Source organism: Impatiens glandulifera, chromosome 7, assembly GCF_907164915.1.
Source record: "Impatiens glandulifera chromosome 7, dImpGla2.1, whole genome shotgun sequence".
Taxonomy (NCBI): domain Eukaryota; kingdom Viridiplantae; phylum Streptophyta; class Magnoliopsida; order Ericales; family Balsaminaceae; genus Impatiens; species Impatiens glandulifera.
Window position 1 is genome coordinate 644,991 of NC_061868.1, and position 23,124 is coordinate 668,114.

At 30.5% G+C, this 23,124-nt stretch overlaps 2 protein-coding genes across 2 annotated transcripts; both read right to left on the reverse strand.

Annotated features, from left to right (window-relative positions):
• Positions 1-4,616: 4,616 nt before the first annotated feature.
• On the reverse strand, positions 4,617-5,973 carry LOC124945213 (BTB/POZ and TAZ domain-containing protein 2-like). The gene is made up of 4 exons (XM_047485604.1): positions 5,833-5,973; positions 5,434-5,737; positions 5,026-5,345; positions 4,617-4,869 (listed from the first exon to the last, which is right to left on the reverse strand). Exons 2-4 carry the CDS (start codon positions 5,719-5,721, stop codon positions 4,710-4,712), a joined length of 768 nt encoding a protein of 255 aa, XP_047341560.1. The 5' UTR covers positions 5,722-5,737; positions 5,833-5,973; the 3' UTR covers positions 4,617-4,709.
• Positions 5,974-10,377: 4,404 nt separating this feature from the next.
• Positions 10,378-12,172, reverse strand: LOC124945871 (BTB/POZ and TAZ domain-containing protein 2-like). Its single transcript, XM_047486387.1, has 5 exons — positions 11,998-12,172; positions 11,710-11,855; positions 11,324-11,627; positions 10,921-11,240; positions 10,378-10,757 (listed from the first exon to the last, which is right to left on the reverse strand). The coding sequence occupies exons 1-5, from the start codon at positions 12,118-12,120 to the stop codon at positions 10,577-10,579; spliced, it is 1,074 nt and encodes a 357-aa protein (XP_047342343.1). The 5' UTR covers positions 12,121-12,172; the 3' UTR covers positions 10,378-10,576.
• Positions 12,173-23,124: the final 10,952 nt, after the last annotated feature.

Sequence of the window (23,124 nt, forward strand, 5' to 3'; positions counted from 1 at the left end):
TTTTTTAACCACACTTGAATTAATTATTTAAATCTGTCATCTAATTATTTGACTACTTTTTTTAAAAAATAAATAAAATAGATTTTTGAGTAGTTAAATTGTAGGGTAGGAATTTTTAATTTAATATATAAATATAACTTTTATGTTGTGTAATAAATCTATTTTAAAGCTTAGTTGATTAAAAATGCAACAATAGCTTATCAACAATAACAACCTAATTTGAAAGAATATTTTTTTCTTTTTTTTTAAATGTTCTTAAAGAAAGAGATGGTCTCCTCAAATATGCATATACATATAAAGTAACAATTTATTTAAAAATTAAAATTTGATTTTTTTTTAAGTATAAAGAACATGATATGAATATATTTAGACCACTAAAGGTTAACCAATGATTTATTCTTTCATATGAAAAATATGTTTTCATTCAAAGATATAGAAAGAGGAGAGGAGACATATCAAATATGTAATAATATTGTCCACTTTATTTAATTAATTTAATTAATATTTCTTGAAAAAAATTATTAGAATATAAAAGTATTAATTAAAGGTATACATACATATATGATTTTTTTCTTTAACTAAAAATAATTTTGATATTTAATTAACTGATGATGTGATTTACAAAAATTGATTTATAATTTTTTTAATTCAAAGATATTATTATAAAACTTATATAAATAAAAACTCTAATAAGATTAAAAAAAACAAATCAATAGCAAAAAATATTGAATAACAGTTGCAATGAATTTTTTTTATCTTTATTGATTTTTGCATCCACATGAACATAAACCACTATATCATTCATATTGATATAAAAGAATTCATTTTGGCCATTGTCTTGTTTTATGATTTGGTTTAGAAGATTGAGTTTTGAGAAATTGGTCTATATATAATTATCATTCATAGTTGAATTGACTTCACATTTTTTAACTCTAGATTATTTCTCACTTTTATAGATTGGTATAAATAGGTCAAAACTTTTCCTTAAATTTTTTTTCTTCAATTCCAGTGCTGAAAACTGATTTCAAAGTTAATCTAAAGAAACATTGGTAAGTTTTTAAAAATGTACATATATTTTAAAAATATAAGAATAGTTAAGTACAACGACAAAAAAATACAACAATTTACCCAACAAATTATCGAGCTCGTAAATTTTTAAGAAAAACGAATAATTCTCCGATCAACTCCAGCGACTTTCCAAAACAAATATTAGAAAATATCATAATAATAACATTAAGAATAATACGCATCAGACGACTATGATCATTGAAGGTTCGAATATTTTTCTCAAACTAGATAGTCCATCGAAAAAATAATGGGGATAATAACACAAAAATGTATTACTACCATATCAGTCATCTCAATTCAAACTTCACAGCAACTACGTACCTAAATACTTAGGCATTACATAGTGAATCTCAATTATATTAGCCACTTTTTTCATAATATTACAAATATCATACGTGACACTCTTATAGAATCAAGAGGCTCTCAAACAACTGCTAATTACATAGATCCCTTGTAATACATTAATTCATCTTTCAAATTTTAGTCTCATTAAAACAATATATACAAACACAAAAAATTCCCAATAGTGACTTATTTACAAATTTTTCTTCACATCATCATTAATTGCATAAACATTTAAAACAATTATCTTTCTAAATATATTTTTTAATTAAGAAAAACTAGCATGACATCCCACAGTCATGGTCCCCGCTTCCATTCAAAGCGTTTTTGTAGGAATCGAACCCGTGACCTTTTGGTCTCTTAAGTCGATTTTTTCCATTGAACAAATATTAATGAAATCTAATTAGAATAACAATTTCTCAGGTTTGAGACACATTTTACCTCTTTCATATAATTCTACTGTAGATCATATAACTTCTTCAGCTGACTAGGTCGGTAGTTGTTCAATGAAGAAGAGCTTGGGTGGAAAGTATACGGAATTGGTGGAATCTTGCACAAATTAAGTCACACCTTAGTCTCTAATTTAAGGATCTCCCTTGAGGGAATTTGTTTTCATTCATCGTCATATTATCCATAAAAATTTCATTAAGATATTTGCATTGACATCGTAATCTATTCTAGAATCCACTGATTCCTCATTGAACACACTGTGAATTAAAATTAGCAATTCATTATTTTTAATTTCATGATAAATGATTCTAATACGGATGACTTGGACTATATTTTCCACTCCATTTTCAACATGATCAATTGCCTCTTGTTCGGACAACAAACCTGAAATGGAATATGGGTTGATGACCTCAGCTTTTGATACTCCACCACTTGTCCGCACTCCCATTATCAACATTCGGAGTAGCATCGTAACCCAAAGATTGTAAGGAAGGATACTCGATTTTAGGGTGTTTAATATTTGATCTGAACTTAATATCTGAACGAATTCTAATTCACTGAATTCTAATAAACCGAATTTGAATTTTATTTTCGGTTTTTGAATCGAATTTCAAACCAACTAGATTTCAAATACGATTTTCGATATTATTTTCGAGTTGGGTTTCAACTTGAAAATCAAACAAAAAATCGAATTCATTTTTTATTATTTATTTAAATTAGATATTTTTATTTTATATTATATAATTTATTACATATAATTAAATAATTATATATAATTTATTCTATAATATATTTAAAAAATTAAATTTGGTTCAAATTCGGTTCGAAGAAAAATCAAATACAAATTCGGTTCGATTTTTGAATTGACTAAAAATAAAAATTCTATAAACCCAAATCTAGGAATTCGAATAACCCAAAAATCAAACTGATGAACACCCCTACTCGATATCAGTCTCACGAAAACATGTTGACTCATTTAATCACTTCTTTAGTCTGCACAACATCTCTCCTACCCTTCTCAAATCTCTCTGAATTTGTGATCTCAACAATTATCCTTTCAATGTTTGTAAGACTAGTCATACAGATCCGATAAACGTAAAATAGGGTTATTATTAACTCTCTCGTTAGCCTAGACGAAGTCGTTGACTTCAACATAGGTGGATTCAATGTGTTTGTTCCCAATGAAGGAGGCACAGGCACAATAATAGAACGTTTAGGCCATATCATCACCTTATACACTCGTGTTCTGTTATCAATACATATGGATTACGACTAATGAATATGTGAATCAGAATTATGCACCCTTACTCTAACACGGTCAGTCTCCTACAATAACTAGGTGTTCTCATCAAGCTCAATAAATATCCCAAGATCATTATCGGCTCGACTAAGAAGATCATGATTCCACATATTTGTTGGCATTCTAAACAATTGAATCCATGTACCCTCCCTATCTACTTGGGGTCTTATGATGTGTTCAAGAGCAATAACCTATTGATTCTCAATATTAACCGACCAACCATCAATGAGTCGTCAGATTCCTTTCTCAACTAACGGTCTAATACACTTATCGATTGACATAAAAAATATTGTTTTAAATTTGTTCCATAGAGTAACATATCTCCCTCAACAATTGAAGTCATACCAAAATACGCCCTCGGTTCCAAGCCGACATCTGAAGAGCCTGACCTAATAGTTTTATTTGGATCGAGTCTACCTCAATCGTTTTTCTTTTTCGTTATTTATTTTTCTTATAGTTACAACTCTAAGGTGCGTTTCCAATGTTTGAAATTCAAAAGATTTGGGTCTGATATGAACCGTCTTCGTTTAGTCTACCCAAACAACACACCTCCCAGCGCTTACCACTACAGCAAAGGTCTAAGTTTCGACCGCATGAGATTCCGATTGCACAACTTTGGGCCCTAAGTTATGTTCCAACGGAGGCCTCTCACTCCTTTGGTTGTGGAAACGGAATCTATTTGAGAACCGACCCATTTCTAGAGTCCTCCCTTTACCACCAATAACATTCACAATACAATGCATAGCTTCCCCGGACCTCGACGTGTGAGGCGCTCTTTAAGGGTGTTGAGAAAATCGACTGAAGACCGATGACTAGCGTGACCCTTAGACTCCTCTGTCATTCTCACAATGTTCTGCGTCCCAAAATTCAAAAGAGGTTGTATGTCCACCATACACAACCCTGCTGGCTCACCAAAAACCAGATTTCCTCATTAACAATAGGCACATCAAAGATATGCATCCAATAACTATTTTGTAAGTGTAATTTTACATCTCTCATTCCCTCTTTCATCACTTTGTGCAAATCTTTCATTTTCAAAATTAGATTTGCAAAAATAACAATAGAAAATTCCAAACCAAAAAGAAAAATATTAACAAGCCCTAAGTTATGAAGATTTCGCAGTCACGTACCGAGATGCAAGACAAACCAAACATAACAACCAAAATCTTGAAAATGGAGTTCATTATCATATCTCCTAATTATTTTGAGTCAAATGAACCTAACATAACACAAAGAATTGAGAACCATTTCTTATCAAGACACAAAACAAACACACTTTGATCTTCTTGCATGTTCATTTCGAACTTTAGAAAATAATGAAAAGGTGAAAAGGAGAAAAATATGATCAATTGAATTTATTAAAAGTACTAGTAACAAACCTATACTACAATATCTCCTCTCTTATTTCTCCAAAGAGTGGGATATTGAGTCCCTAACAAAAAGATTCAAAACCATCCTAATAAAAACAGTATTAAGACAGCTTTGAAACAACAAATTTACATTTTTCATCATCATCATCATTCCTTTATCTATAGTTTGAAGCTAGGGTTTATCCCTCGGCCTCCATTCCATGATCTCTTCTTATCTTCTGTTGTGTAAAGATCGAGAGAGAACACATGGCTTTCGCTACTGCAACTTTTCTCACCAACAGCTTCCATGTTGCTTCATCCCCACCTTTCCCTTTGTGCTGACCTTTCAACTTGAATTGCCTGTCCAAATTAAACCAATACATTAGCTTCTACTTAGGGAAGGAATATTCAAATCAAATCAATGCCAAAACAAAAGCAATCCCATTAGGACAGCTCTTGTTAGCTGTCGCTTTCTGGCAAAGATACCAAACAAACAAATATGATCAAAATCAATACCTGCAAAGTGGGACTTTACAAAGATCAGGATTGTCGCAGATGGATGAGTGTAGTCGAAGAAGCTGCCACATACGCTTGCATCTATCACACCCATTGTTAACTCTCCTTTTGCAGGTAGCGAAATGCCTGAACAAGAGTTCTAAACCTCTACACGTTGCGAACTTCTGACATGGAACCTTCTTCTTCTTCCCCGGCTCCATGTCGTAAGGACCTATGTTTGTACACCCTTCTGTGCATATGTGCTCTAAACACTCCATTGCTTCGCTTAGCTGTAAACACAGTCTCCTCTCCTCCCTACGCTTTCTTCTCATTTTCCTCCTCTGTTTTCATCAAAATCAATTATCAGTATTGGAATTTCATCAAAATTGTTCAGATCAGAGATTGGTTTGGATTGGATTGGATGTGTACCGATTCAATTTCGTCTATGAACTGTAGAATCTCAAGCTCCAGCCAAGGATCATTCTCCTGGAGAAACTTCCATCCCTCTGTTTTCTCAACAAACTTTATGTTGACTGATACAAGTTTCATGCTCCGGAAGTAAAGCTCGGGTGCATCACAGAGCCTCGCGATCTGAATCGTATCGATCGCGTCGTTGATCTTAAGCCGTTGAATCAGTGATTTCGCACATAGTTGCTTCAGAACCGGAACGGAGAACACATGAGACAGTGTCAAGAGATGAAATCCATACATGTCCATCTCTTCTTCCGTGCATCTGTAAACAGAATAAGAAGAAAAATCTCTGTTAATACATACTACAACTCATCATGATGATTTTAGGCTTTACTTATGATTGAGAGGGAAACTGACCTGGACGAATAGAGAAATCGAACAAAAACGGCGACGGCTTGACTAGGAACGCCTAATATTGGAATTGTCCGATCAGAGGTCTTTTGATTCTTATTCTGCCGATGATCTATTATGTTCTCCAGTACAGGCGACGCCGATGCCTGCAAATATAATAATTATCAATTTATGATAAGTCTTCTGAATCATTACAGCATAAAAAAAGGCTGAAAACATCGAATATGAACAAATTGGCTTTGTTCTGAGATTCAGATTGGACAGAAAAGAATTTGAATCTAAAATTCTGAGATTAATACCAGAATGCTTTGGTGGACAGGGATGCGGATTCCGCCGGCGGTGAGAACATGAATAACTTCGTCGGAGTATAACTGCTGATCGGAATCCTCCACTAAGAGATAGGATTGGCCAGTCATATTTTGGCGGTAATGTGATGTAGAGAATCGAAAATAGAGAGAAGAAGAAGAAGGAATTTGGAGTCTTCATCTTTCTTATGAATGTCGGACTATTTATATTACAAACAAACCTTGGAAATATACAAACAAACAAACTCATATCATACACCACCACGCTTACTATTCATGTCTGCATACCACGCGCTAAAACTCTTGTAATAAAATAGTAGTTAATGAACAGTTATTTGAAATGTATCATTTTATGACATTCATGTTAATAATAATAAGTACATTCACTTCTAAATTTTTGTATTAGAATGAAGGATTGAGTTTTTCAATTTAATTAGTAACATTCATTCATGCTGGCATGTATTCAAATTTCAAATACATTATTTGAAAGTCAATAATTATTATTATTATATATAGATACACAAAGTTTTAACTTTTCAACAAAATTATTAAACTCTGTGAATAGAGTTCGACAGCTGAACTAATCGGTCGTGGGTAGTGGAAATTGAGAGAGTTTTTATTATTAATTTTAATTAACCTTTCAAAAAGAAAAAAAAAAGTATTAAAAATTGAATGGACGCCTGAATTAATTAATGGGTCATGAGAAATGGCAATTGAGAGTTATTATTATTATTAATATATTTTTCTTGTCAAATAACAAATATTAATTATTAATTATGTAGATGTTATTTGACGATTTCAGTCAAAACATGTAATTTGATTAGAGTTAGATCCATCATGCATGGATCCCCTAATCCAGGAGATACATATCTTACATCATTTAGTCATCATTTTTTTTAAATAACAACCAAAATGTTCAATAACCACATTAAAACATCATATATTATTGAAATAATTTATCAAGAAATAACTTTATATCCAAGCAATTTATAATATAAAAGCATTTACACTGAAAAGCATTTTTTATTTAAAAGGCTAGAAGTAGGATTTTACGCAAATATGTTCAGCTTAAAAAATAATTAATTAAAATTAAACTTGTAATTTTTAGTTTCTTTCAATTTTGACCCCTCTAAAAAGTTATATAAAGATTATTTTTTAAATGTATGTAAACGAACAACTATTCAAACTACATTATTTTTATATTATAAGACTCATTTGCTTATTTCCAATCATAATTTCTATTTTTAACAATTTTATTTAATTAATTATATAAAATATAATATTTCTATTTAAAAAAATATTATAATAATAATAATAAAACACAACATTTAATTTAAAGATTGTTTCTATAAAACACAATATGAAGAAAATATCTTAGTCTTTGTTTTGATTAGAGAATAACTTAGATAAGTTATTTAAGTTTTTTTGGGTTGGTTTGTATTATAAAAAGTTGAATTATTAGGTAAAATTTTATAAAAATGTATTAATATTTAATGAAAATAGTAGTTTCTAATAATAAAAAACAGTAAGTTGATCTTATTAAATTAAACAATATAAATAATAATTATAGATGAGATTAAGAGATAATGATGCTGACAAGGCAGTCTTAAGTGGATAGAAAATAGGATAAAGCAGCCACGTCAGCAAGGTTAAGAGTCGGATTGAAGACGGCCTTTTTGCCAAGAGAGAAAACGGCCTTTAGAGAACCTCAGTGCCACGTGTAACCTTATCTAAACCCTTTCTGAGCTGTACCGGGCCCACATGTGTTTGTTTACATAAAAGAAATCAATTTTTAATTATTTTATCATTTTTGTCACAATAAAATATCATCGCTTTTGTTTATTTTATTCATGAGATCTATTGGATAGATTCAAGACAAATAAATTTTGTTTGTGGTTTGAATTTAACATTTTTTTAATTACACTTGACTTATTTAAATCAATTAATTATTTTGACCACTCTTTTTTTCTTTAAATAAATAAAATAGAATTTTGAGTAGTTAAGTTGTCTGGTAGGAATTTATAATTTAATATTTATATTTTGTTTAATAAATACTCTATTCTAAAGCCTAGTGGATTCAAAAAGCAACAAAAGTTTATCAACAATAACAAATTGGAATTTGGAAGAGATAAAACTTCTTTTTTTTTTTTTAATGTTTTTAAAGAAAGAGATGGTCTCCTCAAATATGCATGTCCAGATAAAGATAATAAATTGTTTAAAAAATAAATTTTGAATTTTTAGATATAAAGAATTATTATTTGAAAATTAATTAATGTTTTAAACCAACAAATTAGCAGTTGGCACAAACAATTAGTGTAGACAAAATCATAGTATGAATATATTTAGACACTAAGGGCCCTTGTCCACCACTAGAGGTTTTAATATGAAAAATATCTTTTGATTCAAAGATAGAAAGAGGAGAGGAGACATATCACATATGTAATAATATTGTCCACTTTATTTAATTAATTTAATTAATATTTCTTAAAAAAAATTATTTGACTATAAAAGTATTAATCATATGGTGAAAAAAACTGACAATTCATTATTTTTAATTTAATGATAAAGGGTTCTTAATAAGGGTGATTTGAATAATATTTTCTACAAGTAATCAACGTCCATTTTTTACCTAATCCAATGCTTTTTGTTTGGACAACAAATCCAAAATAAGATGGGTTGATGACCTTCGCTTTTAATACTCCACAACTGGTACACAATCCCTTTTTCAACATCTGTGTGGCATTGCAATCCAAGTGTTGTGAAGAATACTCAATTTTAGCCTCACAAAACATATTGGCTCATTTAATCTCTTCTCGGTTTGCACGACATCCTTCATGCCCTTATTAAATCTCTCTAAATCTGTCATCTCAACAACTAGTCTTTCAACCTTCGCAAGGTTGGTCATATAGATCCGATCAACATAAAATAGGATTATCACTGACTTTATCGTTTGCCTAAATGAAGTCGATGACTCCAACACATGGATTTGATATGTTTGTTCTAAATGAAAGGCACAGACAACATAAAATAGGATTATCACTGACTTTATCGTTTGCCTAAATGAAGTCGATGACTCCAACACATGGATTTGATATGTTTGTTCTAAATGAAAGACACAGACAATAGAACGTTCATGTCATACAATCATCTTATCATCACAAATGGATTCCGGGTAAAGAATATGTGAATGAGAGTGATGCACCCACATTCTAACACAATCGGTCTCCTACAATAATTGGGTGTTCTCGTCGAGCTCAATAAATCCTCCAATTCATTATCGACCCAACTAAAAAGATCATGATTCCACGTATTTATTGACATTTTAAACAATTGAATTTGTTACATTTTCTATCTACCATTAACGAGTCGCCATTCCTTCCTCAATATTAATCGACTGATCATCAATGAGTCGTCGAATTTCTTCATCAACTAACAGTCTAATACACTTATCGTTTACAACGTATCTTCCTCAAAAATTGAAGTCATACCAAAAGACTTCTTGATTAGGTCCGAGTTCGAGATGCCCTCAGTTTCAAGTCGATGTATGAAGAGTCCGACGTAATAAGTTTAATTGGATCAAGTCTACATCGATCACTCTTTCTTTTCAGTTCTATATTTTTAGATAGCTACAACTTTGAGGCGCGCCTCCAACGTTTGAAATTAAAAATATTAAGGTCGGACCGTCCCCATCTAGTTTACCAAAACAACCTGACGCCTATCACTACTACAAAGGTCTGAGATTCGATTGCATGAGGTTTTGATTGCACCACCCCGGGCCGAGTTTGTTGCCTAAGTTATATGTCAACTGGAGACCTCTCCATCCTTTGGTTGTGGAAACGAAGTCTAGTCGAGAACTAACTCCTTTTTGGAGCCCACCATCTACCACCAATAACATTCACAGTACACTACAATACAGTCCAACGACCCGGACGCATGAGGCGCTCTTAGGGGGTTTTGAGAAAGTAGATTGAAGACTAATGGCCGGTGTGACCATTCGACTCTATCGTTCCTCTCACAATATGCTGTGTTGTTTTACCCTTAAACTCACTTGTGGTTCTCCGTCCACCAATCGGACTTCACGACCCTACTTGCTCACCAAAACCATCATTCCTTGGTAACAATAGGCACATAATGGAGAACCATTTCTTATCAAGACACAAAACATACACACTTTGATCTTCTTGCATGTTTCATTTCAAACTTTAGAAAATAATGAAATGGTTAAAAGAAAGATAAATATTATCAATTGAATTATTAAAAGTAAAAGTTTATTAATTTAATAACAAAAATAATAATACTAGTGACAAACCTATTCCTACAATATCTCTTCTCTTATTTCTCCAAAGAGTGGGATATTGAGTCCCTAACAAAATGATTCAAAACCATCTTAACAAAAACAGAATTAAGACAGCTTTAAAACAACAAATTTACATTTTTCATCATCATCATTCATTTATCAATAGTTGGAAGCTAGGGTTTAGCCCTCGGCCTCCACTCCATGATCTCTTCTTTGTAAAGATCGAGAGAGAACACATGGCTTTCGCTACTGCAACTTTTCTCACCAACAGCTTCCATGTTGCTTCATCCCCACCTTTCCCTTTGTGCTGACCCTTCAACTTGAATTGCCTGTCCAAATTAAACCAATACATTAGCTTCTACTTAGGGAAGGAATATTCAAATCAAATCAATGCCAAAACAAAAGCAAACCCATTAAGACAGCTCTTGTTAGCTGTCTTTTTCTAGCAAATAAATCAAACAAATATGATCAAAATCAAATCCCCAACAATACCTGCAAAGTGGGACTTTACAAAGACCGGGATTGTCGCAGATGGATGAGTGTAGTCGAAGAAGCTGCCACATACGCTTGCATCTATCACACCCATTGTTAACTCTCCTTTTGCACGTAGCGAAATGCCTGAACAAGAGTTCTAGACCTCTACACGTTGCGAACTTCTGACATGAAACCTTCTTCTTCTTCCCCGGCTCCATGTCGTAAGGGCCTATGTTTGTACACCCTTCTGTGCAGATGTGCTCTAAACACTCCATTGCTTCGCTTAGCTGTAAACACAGCCTCCTCTCCTCCCTGCGCTTTCTTCTCCTTTTCCTCCTCTGTTTCCATCAAAATCAATTATCAATATTGGAATTTCATCAAAATTGTTCAGATCAGAGATTGGATTGGATTGGATGTGTACCGATTCAATTTCGTCTATGAACTGAAGAATCTCAAGCTCCAGCCAAGGATCATTCTCCTGGAGAAACTTCCATCCCTCTGTTTTCTCAACAAACTTTATGTTTGTTGATACAAGTTTGATGCTCCGGAAGTAAAGCTCGGATGCATCACAGAGCCTCGCCAGCTGAAGCATATCGATAGCATCGTTGATCTTAAGCCGTTGAATCAGTGCTTTCGCGCATAGTTGCTTCAGAACCGGAACGGAGAACGCATGAGACAGTGTCAAGAGATGAAATCCATACATGTCCATCTCTTCTTCTGTGCATCTGTAAACAAACAGCATTGTAGAAGAGAAATCTATGTTACTCAATCATCCTTGATGATGAATTTAGTAATAGAGAAACTGACCTGGAGGAATAGAGAAATCGAACGAAGACGGCGACGGCTTCGGTAGGAACGCCTAATATGGGAATTGTCTTGTTATTATGAGAGGTCTTGTGATTCTTAATCGTCCGATGATCTATGATGTTCTCCAGCACAGGCGATGCCGATGCCTGCAAACAATTATCATTAATCAATCAATCATTTCTCAACATTTCCATATATATATCTATTGCTGCATAAGATAAGAACAAGGCTGAAGATATCAAAGAAATTGAAGCAGATTAATGATCGGAGGAGTCGCAAGTGGCATACCAGGATGGTGCGGTGGACAGGTATGCGGATTCCGGCGGCGGTGAGAATATGAATATCTGCGTCGGCGGCGACTTGGGAGTATAACTGCCGATCGGAATCGTCTTCCAAAAGATAGCCAGTCATATTTATTTTGGCGGTGATGATAAAAGTAGAGAAAGAAGATAGAGTCTGTTTTGATGGCTCTGCATATACCACCGATGTGAAGATGGACTATTTATACAGAGCACTTAACAACAACAAACCTTATACATTTCCTCCATCACCACGCTCATCGTTCTTGGCGTGCAAAACACGCTCCGTGTAACCTATTTCCATCTATCTAGATATTTTAAAGTCATCGGTGGTTTCTTTTCCATTATTGAAATCATCTCGTTAGTTATTACATATAATAAAATAAATAAAATTGTCTGTCTCGAAAAGAAGACCAAGATAATTGATATTATTATGGAAACTAAGAAAATTTCTGAGTGATGCAAACACATCAGGATAAAAATAAAATAAATTAAAAAAATTATAATAATATTTATTAAATATTTAAAATTATTAAAATAAAAAATATAACGCTCTCAATTCCAAGGTTTTAAAATACGCGGTCGGACCGTCGGTTCAACCGGTCCGACCGCGAAACGGTTGAGGGGACGGTCCGGGTTTTAACTTTAATACGATTACCTTTTGAACCGGTCAAAATCCGGTCCGACCGGACGGTTCAACCGAAAAAACGAACCGGAAATATCCGGTCCGAAAGGTATTATTCTAAACAATAAAAATCTAGACATCTTCTCCTTTATCTCTCAACTGGATCTTCTCCTCTCTCTCTCTCAAGACTGAATCTACTTTATCAATTCAGTAAAGAAGAAGAAGCAGGTTAGTGAAGTCGAAGAAGGAGTTGTCGCACCTTTGGAATTCTGGTAGACCCTCCGACAAGGACAACATCGTGGATGGTGCTCTTGTCCATCTTAGCATCCCTCAAACACTTCTCAACTGACTCCATACACTTTCTGAACAAATCCATTTTCAAGTTCTCAAATCTTGCACGAGCGATAGTTGAATAGAAATCAATACCCTCAAATAATCAGACCTTGGTTTCTGTTGATGTCCTTCTTGTATAGACACTCACCCTAACGTCCTTCTTGTAGAGACAGCACCTTAGGTGTAGAGTTTATTCACCCCGCGGTGACCTGGGATTTCCGTTGATCTACATTCAACTGCTATATTTTAATCAACAAAGATGGAAGAAGGTGGAGAAAGGAGAACTTAAATTTAATGAATTTAAAATTCGGTCCAACCAGTGGTTGAACCGGTTGAACCGGAGTTCGCCCAGAAAACCGGGCCGATAACCGGAACGGTTTTCAAAACCTTGCTCATTTCACATTTTATTCACTTCGATAAAACAATTTATTTTCTCACATGTTTCATCACATATTTTTTCCGAATGAATCTCTCATTTCGTGACTTTACACTTTCATTTTTTTAATCAGATATTTGATTCGTATTTTTTAATAATTAGAATCGTGACCTCACACTTTGGTCAATTAAATATTTGATTCATATTTCTTTAACCACTTTCAAATGATATCGGTCTATTATCCCTCGACAAACCACATCTCAATCACATTTGGTTAAAGATTGTACTTGTTTTTGTTAGGTTGCAAGTTCGAAACCTACAAATAACATTTTTAAATTTATTTTTAACCGTTTTAAGTTTATGAGTGGGTCAACCCACAATCCGACCCAAATATCCATTTACTCTCACATAAATATCCAAATTAACCACAGCTCTCGACCCGGTAATCCGGTCACTTTAAAAATTAAGCGTCATAGATATATATAGATATAGATTAGTTAGTTAAAATTTTGAACTTTTATTATTAAAATGTCTCGCGTTCATCAAATTTGGTGTTGAATCTTAAATATAAAGTGTTGTTAGCCTAGTTGGTTAAAGGGTTGTACTTGTTTTGTTATGTCGTAAATTCGAAACCTACAAATAACATTTTTAAATTTATTTTTAACCGTTTTAAGTTTATGGGTGTGTCAACCCACAATCCGACTCAGGTATCCATTTATTCTCACGTAAATATTCAAATTAACCACAGTTCTCGACCCGACAATTCGAACATTTTAAACACTAAGTATCATTTATATACATAGATGAGGAAGACGACTGGGCAGAGTTGGATAGAAATGAAAAGGGATAAAGTGCCCCGTCAGCAAGAAAGGCAAAGCCACATTTATAAAAATAAACGACCTTTTTAGGAGGAAGGAAGGAAAGAGAATAAAAACGGCCTTTAGAGTGCAGAAGCGACTCGGAATTGTTCAACAACCTCAGTCCCACGTAGCATTTTGATCTAATCCCTTTAACCACCAGCTGTACCGGGTCCCACTTTTCTTTCTATATACATCGTAGATCGTACCACTACCACGTTTTCGTTCCACCACACCACAACCAAATATCCATCCATCCATGCAAATTTAGGATATTTTCTTTTTCTTTTTACTTAGATAACGATTAATTATTAAATCAAACATATATATATATATACGTAGACTGTGTTTGCGGTTAGGAATTTTTCTAATCTAAATTCTTCTTTAATTTGGTCAACTTTTTTTAATACTTAAAAAAATAGGGAGAGAGGGATTCCATTTATCTCTTCCTTTATCCCTTCGAAAAAATATAAAATTAATTATAAAAGAAATATATATATATATATATTCTAAGCGATAAAGGGAGGGGATGGGCACATAGTGGGGAAACGGTTGATCCCTCCCCTTAAAATGGCCGGTATAGATTAATAATAACTATTAGAGCTATTTTGATGAAGGATTTTTAGGGTTTTGTGAGATTTTATTCATTTTTTTTTTAACCGTAATCTAGCTATAAGATAATATCCTTTTAACTATCAAATTATTATTTTATCAATTTAAATACTAAAATATCTTTACTTTATTTTTAAAATAAATATATAATGACATTATAGTAATTAATTAACAAATACAAAAACTCAAATAACCTATTTTTAATCAAATTAGACAAAATTCCAAAATTCTCTGAAATAACCAAACTGTTACCGGCCCTTAAAGCTGGTTTGGTTTGGGTTTTTTCTAGCGGAAACTTATATATATATATGAGCATCTTATATATATAATTGTTTTTAATCGCATGACAACTAGAATTGAGAGCAATTCCTTGTCAAATAGGATAAGGTCAAGAAAATCAAGGATTTCGGGTGTTTGGACATGGATCTGAGACCTGGTAATTTGTTTCAACAATTAAAGTAAGTTATGATAGAAGTTTAATTAAGCTAATATATAAATGAGTTACATTTCACTAATACTAATTTTATAAGTTTTAATTATATCCATTTTTAACTAATCCAAAATAGTTATAGCTAGGAGGTTCCCTATTAGTAAGCCTATTTATACTAGCCATGCAGGAACGGATTGGAGTGAGCTTATTAAAATATATATATATATATATATATATATATATTAGAATATATAGATTTATATCCTTAAATAAATCTAGTTTAATATAGAGTATCAAATAATCACTAAGAAAATCATACTCCATTTTATTTGTTAGAATATAAGATAATATATATGTAAGATATTATTATATACATATTCTATGTAATTCAATATATCATTCAATACAATCTCTTTTTTATTCTAACATTATTATTGATACAACTCCATAACGGTAGAAATCTTCAAATTCAGCATTACATTAAATTTATAATGTATCAATTTATATTACTTCAAAACAATAATATATTGATCACTGAAAATTTTTCAAAATAAAACTAAATTACAAGCTTACAAATATAATAATTGTTGAATGAACTTTTGGGGTCTAAAAATGCGATAAGAAAAATAAGATTCACTAATGACTCATTAAATTAACTATTAAAATCCATCTAAATGAAATCAATTTCTTCATTAAAATCATCAAATTGATATAAAGATAATAGACGTCAATTATTTTTTAACCTGTTGAAGAATAAATATTTTAATCGAACAATTGGAATTGGAGTGTAATAATGAAAAAATAGAAAAAACTTTTCATCGAATAATTAAAGTTTAAAGATGAAAAAACACAAAGAAAAAATAAATTAAGTAATACTAACTTGTTAATATTCAATTAAACCTACTTAAATCAATTATAAACCATATATATATATATATATATATATATATATATATATATATATATATATATATATATGAATGAAGAGAATTAGAAGGAAAAAAAATTATGGATAAATGGAACTTTATGACTTTATTTTTTTTTAGGTATTAGAAAAGAAATAAGAGAACTAAGATGGAATAAATTAGAAAATATGAATTCAGGGAAGGAAGGGAATTAGTTAATTAATGAAATAAAGGTAAAAATATTAGGTTTCTACTTACAGGGTTAAAGGAGTAAAGCAATACTTGAAGGAAGATGGGCTACAGATTAATTGTAGTTTTTTTTAGAGGTGGGCTTAAGCCCACACTTAGATTGGTCTCTACTAAAATGTGAATTATTTGCACATATTATTACATTAGGCTCTCAAAGTAGCAGCGTTTAGAAATTAGAATTGACAACTTAGATTTATAACCGATCATATTCTTGCAAACCAAAAATAAATAGGCTAGGTATTTGATTTGTTTCTCATTGGATAAGAAAGACATCGGATTTATATCTCACGTGCCACATGTCTGAAGTAGTTCTCAGATTGTTTTAAAAAAGAAAATTATAAAAGGGATTTTTATTTTATTTTTTATTTGAAACGATGGATTTGAGCTAAAGTATGGAGTATGGACTATAGAAAATAAAGTTATATTGAATTGGTCATAAGAGAAGAGCCTTAAAATTGAATTTCAAAATATAAAAGATTTGGGCTGTTTGGCCCAAAAAATTACAACTTTTGGGCCTTTATGATTAGGCACAATCTTGGAGCTACTATGATGAGGAAAAGATGAAAAATCTTAATAGCTAAGGTCAATTAAAAACCCATCATGATTAGTTAAACCTAGGCTAGGACTATCTCTTAAATTCACTCTTTTCACATTTCAATCACTAACACAATTTCATTTTAAAGTTTAAATCAAGTGTTCTCAATCAATACAAGTTCTAAGTAATATGGTCTTCCCTCTTAAAGGTTGAAATTTTCATCATTATCTGAACTAGCATTTAACCCGTGCATTTGCACGAGTAATAATATAAAAAACCGTGAAAAAAAATACGGATAACATTTTTAATTTTATTTTTAACCGTTTTAAATTTATGGGTGGGTCAACACATAATCCGACTCAAGTATCCATTTACTCAACATCATTATATATTAGTTAGTTAAAAAGTTAAACTTATATTAATATTAAAACGTCCCGCATTTATCAAATTTGGTGTTTGAAATTAATATATAAAGTCTTTGTATCCTAGTTGGTTAAAGAGTTGTACTTGTTTTTGTTAGGTTGCAAGTTCGAAACATACCTCTAGCATTTTTAATTTTATTTTTAACCGTTTTAAATTTAAAAACGGGTAAACCCACAATCCGACCCAAGTATCCAAATTAACCAAAGATCTCGACCCGGCAATCCGGACATTTTAAAAATTAAGCATCATTATATATATATAGATTAGTTAGTTAAAAAGTTGAACTTATATTAATGTTAAAACGTCCCGCGTTTATCAAATTTGGTGTTGAATTTAAAATATAAAGTTTTTGTAGCCTAGTTGGTTAAAGAGTTGTACTTGTTTTTGTTAGGTTGCAAGTTTGAAACATACCTCTAGCATTTTTAATTTTATTTTTAACCGTTTTAAATTTAAAAACGGGTAAACCCACAATCCGACCCAAGTATCCAAATTAACCACAGCTCTCGACTCGGCAATCCGGACACTTTAAAAATTAAACATCATTATATATATAGATTAGTTAGTTAAAAAGTTGAACTTATATTAATGTTAAAACGTCATGCGTTTATCAAATTTGGTGTTGAATTTAAAATATAAAGTTTTTGTAGCCTAGTTGGTTAAAGAGTTGTACTTGTTTTGTTAGGTTGCAAGTTCGAAACATACCTCTAGCATTTTTAATTTTATTTTTAACCGTTTTAAATTTAAAAACGGGTAAACCCACAATCCGACCCAAGTATCCAAATTAACCACAGCTCTCGACCCGGCAATCCGGACACTTTAAAAATTAAGCATCATTATATATATATAGATTATATTATGAAGTTTTTTATAACTTTAGATAGACTTTAACTACTAGCCATTTAAATACAATTTTTCTTGGCTAGACTTAAAACTCCAAAAAAGTTACATTATTATGTGGTCATTCAAATATGATTTTTCTTCTTTCATTTGTAACAAACTTATACAAGAATATATGTATTTGTCTATTACATTGTCAATGAAAAATTCACTTATTTCTTCTATTGAGGTAATAGTTTGGAATGTTGCATCTTTAAGATATATAGTATCTATTTAGTCTTTTTTTTAAGATTAGGAAATTATTATTTTTGTTTATATTGGTTATTTTCATTAGTTGGTTATCAACATATCCATCATTCACATATTAAATTATTCTTATTAATTAAGAATAAGAGGTGTAGTGGCGTTATGGGGCATTTTTTAAATAAAGTTAACTCGATTGAGCTTTGGTGGGAAAAATGATGGGAGTCTAAACATATTTAACAAAGATCTCTGTTTTTGGTTGGAGTGTCATTCACACGATATTATTTTGGCTAATGATAAATATTTGCAGAAGGACATGGTTATTGTTAGTCATGTGTAGAGGTGTAGACGAGTCGAGTCCAGTCGAGTATCATACTATTCGAACTCAACTCGATATGTATTATATATATTCGAACTCGATTGAGTACCAAAATTTATACTCATACTCGTCTCGTTAACAATTCGAGCTACTCGAACTCGAAAATTAAATTTCATTTATTTAAATTACATATTTTTATCGAAATCGATTTACTCATTTATTTTGAATGTGAAAAATCGAGCATATGTAAGGTCGATTTGCTCCTTTAATTATAAAAGAGATGATGATGAGTTTGGGGGAAAATGCTCATGGTAGAAGAAGATGTTTAGAGTTTCTATATAATATATATATGTTATAAATATAAATATTTATTAAACGAGTTACTTGCGAGCTATTCGAACTATAAATATAAAACTCAAACTCGAGCTCGATTACAAAATCGAGCTCGAACTTGAGATTGAGTCAAGCATTGACCGAGCTACCTGCGAGTAACTTAACTCGTTTACACCTATGATCGTAGGGGTGGTCAAAAAATCTGATCTGAAATATCTGATTCGTTGATCCCGCCGATCCGATCCAATAAAATTTGAATCTAATAGATCGGATTCAGATATCGATCAGATCCGATATTTTTATCGGATTTCCAGATTGAATACGGATTGGGAAAAAATTTCGGATACCCGAAGCCGACTCAATGAGTTTTAAAATTTTTAAATAAAATAACATATTTATAAAAGTTACAAACTCTAAGGGTCTAAACAATAATTAGTCTATTTTTATTATTTGTCTTAAATAGAATTTTGGTAATTTTCAACCAAAAAAACATCTGTTAATTAAAATAATTCTCTATTTACCCAAACAAAAATATTAAAAATAATTAATTATCAAAAAATTCTAGCTAATCTCCCTCTTTTTATTTTTTTCCTTAATGATTAAGCTGGTGAATTTGTTCCCTTTAGATCGAGACCTAATTTTAGAGATCAAATCGTCATTAATCAATCAATCATTGGAGTTGTTGTAACTTGTAAGTATTCGGCCTCGTTTAATCTTATATATGAAACATTGATTTTATAAAAATTACACACCCTAAGTCTAAATATTGATTTCATTTTGGCATATGAATTATATTTTCTATATGTATTCAGTTATGAGTTGAATTCATAACTGAGATCCTTAATAGAATTGTTTCTATTTTCTAGTATATGAAAAAAAATTAAAAATATAAAAAAAATCGGATCAACGGGTATCCGGCCGGCCGATCCGATCTAGTGTTTTCAGATCGGATAGTGGTCGGATATCGAGTCGGATACGAATCGTAATTTTTTTAGAAAATAGAGGCGGATACGTGATCTGAAATATCGGATCGGTAGATTTGTCCACCCTTATTTAGTCGTATGTATTACAAAAATGTGGAGTCATATTATTTTACATTGTCATGTTGTGGTAAATTATATTTGAATTTTATTTTAGAAATTAATTAGAATTCAATGAGTTATGCCGAAGTTCGTCGGTGATTATTAGAAGATATAAATCGAAACGACTAAAAAGCGATACTTACAAGATGAATTTATATTCCTATTATTTTTTTTTGATAGATTATCAGTTGGCTAAAGAAAATAGAAAAACATTTAATCACCAAAATAAGTTGTTAAGAATAATTCACGATATAATTATTATGACAATGTTTAAATCGAGAAAAATCTCAATGATTCGTTTGCAAACCTCATTGCTCTTCTCCATTGCTCTTATCGGAGATTTTTGAGTCAGCTAATTGTGGTAGTTTTGCTTTTGAATTTTTTTTTTTAATTTTTATGTTTAAACCATTTTTATTTAACATGAATAAATCATTTAAATAAAATAAAATTTATCATTTGTCCAACTCTAATGTACTTGTTTTGTGATTAGTTTTTGATTTTTATTGCAAATATATTTTTTCATCACTCTCACGGTCCTTTCTCTAACTTGTTTAGGTGAATTCAATCGATCTATTATTTTATTATTATTTTAATTTTAATTCAAGATATTTTATTTATTTATTTATTTTTTAGTGAAAATTGGTTTATATATCTAGTTTCAGACAAGATTTTATTACTTCAACTTTAATGAGTTTAATTTATATATTATATTTTATTTATCAATTAATTCAAATACCACCTAAAGAATGAACTTATTTTATTTTGTCAAGTTTTAATTATTTTCAATTAAGTATTGACTATTAACTTGACTTCAAAATTTTAATGTCTTCATTTTAAAATCGACCTAAAGCAAAACCGTGTTGAAGTGAAATAATTCTTCAACTTATCCATTTACATGTAGATAACTCATTTCTATGAAAGTTTACAAACTTAAAGTGAGAAGAAGATTCTTTTGTAATTAAGAACATTGACATCTAAATATATTTTTTTCATACAAAAATTATAAAAATGCCATTATTATAATAATTAAAAGAAAATATCATTAAGATAGTTCAAATTTTACAAATCCTAAAAAAATAAATGTCTTTAATTTCATAAATTACCTTTCAAAATTTAAAAACAAATAAGACAAAAAAAAACTAAAATATCAAACAAGATCTTAGCTTTAATGTTAAAAATATCATAGTTAAGTTGATTATTTATGATATCCACGAAATGTCTCAATCCTTTACCAACCAAGTGAGAGACAAGTTTTTTCAGATGAGTTGGTTTGTTCGTCATCGCCAATTCAATTGCATGTACGTATGTATTAAGCGTGGCTCTTCTTTCAGCTGTCAATAACGCGTCCAACTACTCTTCTTCATTTTTTAATTTTTTTTTATTTTAACGTTAAATATTACATATCTCTATATTATTCTTAATATGACTTAGAACAAATTTAAAAAAATAAAAGTTACTTATATGCCAAAGATACCGAACCCTCTAGGTCGGATCGGGTCGGGTTAGGTTGGGTTGAGTTGGGTCGTGTCGGATTACACTTATTCCATTACACTAAGTTATATTATATTTATTGATAAATCTATTTTAAATAATTTTGAATATAGGGTTTAGTGTTAAATTATATTATCCATATCCTAATTAGATATTTGAACCAAAATAAATTTTTAAACAATTTCATTAAACAATTTTCATCCATAACTAAATTCATACTCCAAAAATGTTGTAAATAGTCTAATAGATAACATTTTAGAATAATCTCAAATAATTTAATTTTTTAAATAATCTTTAATACAAAAGATTTAAAAATAAATTATTATTTATGTAAATAACCAAAAAAAACTCCTCAATATTTCCCCCTAAAATCTCACCACTTCTTTCATCTTAACCTGTGACAATATTACCAAACAAAAATATTTATGATCTTGGGTATGAAATAAATGCACATGAGAATAGGTAGATACTCTTTGTCATTTAAAAATATATATATATATTAAATATAAGTTAGGAATCTGTAACTTCAATTAAGTGTTTTAGTGATTATATTTATATATCATAATTAATTTATTAATATTTTTTTTCAAAATATTAATCAAATAATTCTCAATAATAAACATTTTTTTTTTTATCAAATTATTAAAAAATAAAATATTTTTCAAAATAGAAACAACTTTGATTTTTTTCTAATTACTTGGAAGTATTTTTTTTATATTTTTTTTCTAACTATTTTCTGGAAAACCTTATAGTTCTTTCTAGATTTTAGACATGAGTTTGGTTTAATAAGACACTCATCCACATGTTTGTCAATTTGTCATTGTGGAAGTGTTGGCCAGACATGCTTGAGACATCTAGATGATGATAAATTTCATCATTCAATGCAATTGTGAGTGTCATGTTTCTTTTCTTTTTTTTTTCTATCAAATAGGGGCGGTGCCAAAAGTGATTTTTAAATATAGAAAATTATCATTGTTAATTAATATTTTTTATTTATAAATTGATAAAATTCTATACCAAATGTTCCTGAGGTACATAAAATCTACACACTAATTATTTTCCACATGATTAATTCATATTATTTGTTTTTCTTTTTCAGAGTGATGTTAATTTGTTCCTCTTTAAAAAAACATCTTATATAATGTTTTTGTTGATTATAGATGTAATATTGTTGTTTAATAAAAATAGTATGTCACCACTTATTCATGTTAACGAATAGTGTCAATCATATATAGAGCTGAGTTGGCCCGAGTTTAGGGCTGCCTAGGTAGAATTTTTTTTTTATCAAAAAGTCTAGTTTAAAAAGTTAATACAAAATATTTTTTTATATTTGAATTCATATAAAAATTATAATAAATTGAATTAAATATCTTATTATTTTTTTTAAATGGGCTGGGTTGTCCTGAACGTAAATTTATCGTGGGAATTTGTTGGGCTTACCTAGAGCCGTTCTTATCATATAAAAA

What these genes read in the sequence shown, in the direction of transcription:
- LOC124945213 (XM_047485604.1), bottom strand. Translation starts at nt 5,721, where the DNA reads ATGGACATGTATGGATTTCATCTCTTGACACTGTCTCATGTGTTCTCC. An exon ending in TCATAGACGAAATTGAATCG is followed by an intron (nt 5,346 to 5,433) that starts GTACACATCCAA and finishes TGATGAAAACAG; the next exon opens with AGGAGGAAAATGAGAAGAAA. An exon ending in TGTAAAGTCCCACTTTGCAG is followed by an intron (nt 4,870 to 5,025) that starts GTATTGATTTTG and finishes TAATTTGGACAG; the next exon opens with GCAATTCAAGTTGAAAGGTC.
- LOC124945871 (XM_047486387.1), bottom strand. Translation starts at nt 12,120, where the DNA reads ATGACTGGCTATCTTTTGGAAGACGATTCCGATCGGCAGTTATACTCC. An exon ending in CGATTTCTCTATTCCTCCAG is followed by an intron (nt 11,628 to 11,709) that starts GTCAGTTTCTCT and finishes GTTTGTTTACAG; the next exon opens with ATGCACAGAAGAAGAGATGG. An exon ending in TGTAAAGTCCCACTTTGCAG is followed by an intron (nt 10,758 to 10,920) that starts GTATTGTTGGGG and finishes TAATTTGGACAG; the next exon opens with GCAATTCAAGTTGAAGGGTC.